Genomic DNA, 1,726 nt, shown 5'->3' on the forward strand with positions numbered 1-1,726 from the left:
CGCCGGCTTACTTTGATGCTTCCCACATTCGGTTGTGGCTGTGATCTTGAGCACGTTTCGCAAACCCCCGTTTGAATGGGCCTTTGTTTGATGCCTTTGCACGGTCAGCAGTCAAGGGCGGCCGACTGGCCCTCCTGCCTCGAGCGGTTTCTTTCGGCCCAACAGAACAAAACTGCCCCATCGCCCATTATTGCGCCTTCTCCGGAATATGTCTTCATATGTCATGATCAACGAACGGGTGGTCGCTGGTCGTACACACTTATCGCATGATGGGATGGACCCATTTCAGTTATTCATCGGTGGGACGTGACATGGCCGGAAACTATGCGCTCCCGGGCACCAGACATGGTGCCAGTGAGTGTATGTGTGTGTTTCGGTTAACCGGGTTGGTCCGGTCCGTTCCGCGGAACGCTTTCCCAGAATCTCTGTCGCCTACTGGCAATGAATACTAAAAATACGGAAAGTCTCGCAGCGAATCCATGCTGTCCGGCATCCTAGATCCGATGTCATGCAGGCTGTTAATGACCTTGGGAGAAGATAGTCTTTGCCAGGATTCCGATCGTTTGGTGGAAACTCAAACACTAGCTGCTACCACCGAATAACGATGAACTTGGCGAGAGTAGAATGCCACCTAGTGCCTATTACTACGACTACGGCACCATCAGAACTATATTGATATTTGGGTTTGGCTTTTACAATCCCTCGCCGTGTTGAGATTCGATTTCATCAGCCTGTGTTGCACCGTGCTGCTCTTGTTTTCATCACATGGCGTACTTTCGTGTCCACTCGCGGGCAATCAGGTTGTACTCGTCACGATCCGTTTTGTATAATCGCGCGATCTCCGGAACGAGCGGATCGTCCGGATTGGGATCACAGAGCAGCGAACAGATCGACAGCAACACTTTCGCGACGGTGAGCGCCGGTGACCACTGGGAGCGCAGTATATCGAGACATATGGAGCCGTTGCTGTTGATGTTGGGATGGTAGATGCGTGTGGCCGCCGAAACCTTCGGTGGTTTGAAAGGGTAGTCCGTGGGGAACTGAATGTTCAGGAAGAACAGCCCACCCTGGTACGGGCTTTCCGGTGGCCCGATGATTGTTGCCTGCCATTGAAACAGATCGTCTCCGATCGGTCCGGCCGAACAGTGTGCCGGGGGATCGCTCGCCAAATCGCTCAACTCCTTTTTGATTCTCTTCAACGCCATTTGTTTGTGTCCGGTAGTTCCTAAAATGAAACGGAAGGATTTTGTAGCACTCGGGAGAAGGTTTTTACGTTTAACAAGAACGTACGCAAAGTTGCGGTCTGTGTACTTCGTTCGATTGCACGGTGCACTTTGTTTCTCGGAAAACTGAGTTGCTAGGATGGCGCCGAAACATCGCGTTGATCTCGTTCGAAAGAAAAACCTTTGCTAGTTCTCACCAAAAATCGGATTATCGCATTTTTTAACGATAAATGACTAGGAAATCACAGAAAATTTAATTTTCTTCTATTTTATTTAATCCTAAAGGCATTTGCAAAAGAAATACCTTCGCTTATTGGCCATTGTCTCTTCATGTTTCATATAGCATCATATAGCTTCATGTTTCATATAGCTCTTCATGTTTCATATAGTCTCGACGAGCAGTGGCGCTTGATTCTCATCGATAGATTGCAGCATCTACGCTGGCAACACCGGCAGATGACCTTGCTTTTCAGCGGCAGCGTCGCTTGCTAATAACACACGAG

The 1,726-nt window shown here is 49.3% G+C and overlaps 1 protein-coding gene across 1 annotated transcript; it reads right to left on the bottom strand.

Annotated features, from left to right (window-relative positions):
• Positions 1-761: 761 nt before the first annotated feature.
• Positions 762-1,424, bottom strand: LOC126581836 (ubiquitin-conjugating enzyme E2 2-like). The gene is made up of 2 exons (XM_050245763.1): positions 1,291-1,424; positions 762-1,225 (listed from the first exon to the last, which is right to left on the bottom strand). The coding sequence occupies exon 2, from the start codon at positions 1,203-1,205 to the stop codon at positions 762-764; it is 444 nt and encodes a 147-aa protein (XP_050101720.1). The 5' UTR covers positions 1,206-1,225; positions 1,291-1,424.
• Positions 1,425-1,726: the final 302 nt, after the last annotated feature.

This window comes from Anopheles aquasalis, chromosome 2 (genome assembly GCF_943734665.1).
Source record: "Anopheles aquasalis chromosome 2, idAnoAquaMG_Q_19, whole genome shotgun sequence".
Taxonomy (NCBI): Eukaryota; Metazoa; Arthropoda; class Insecta; order Diptera; family Culicidae; genus Anopheles; species Anopheles aquasalis.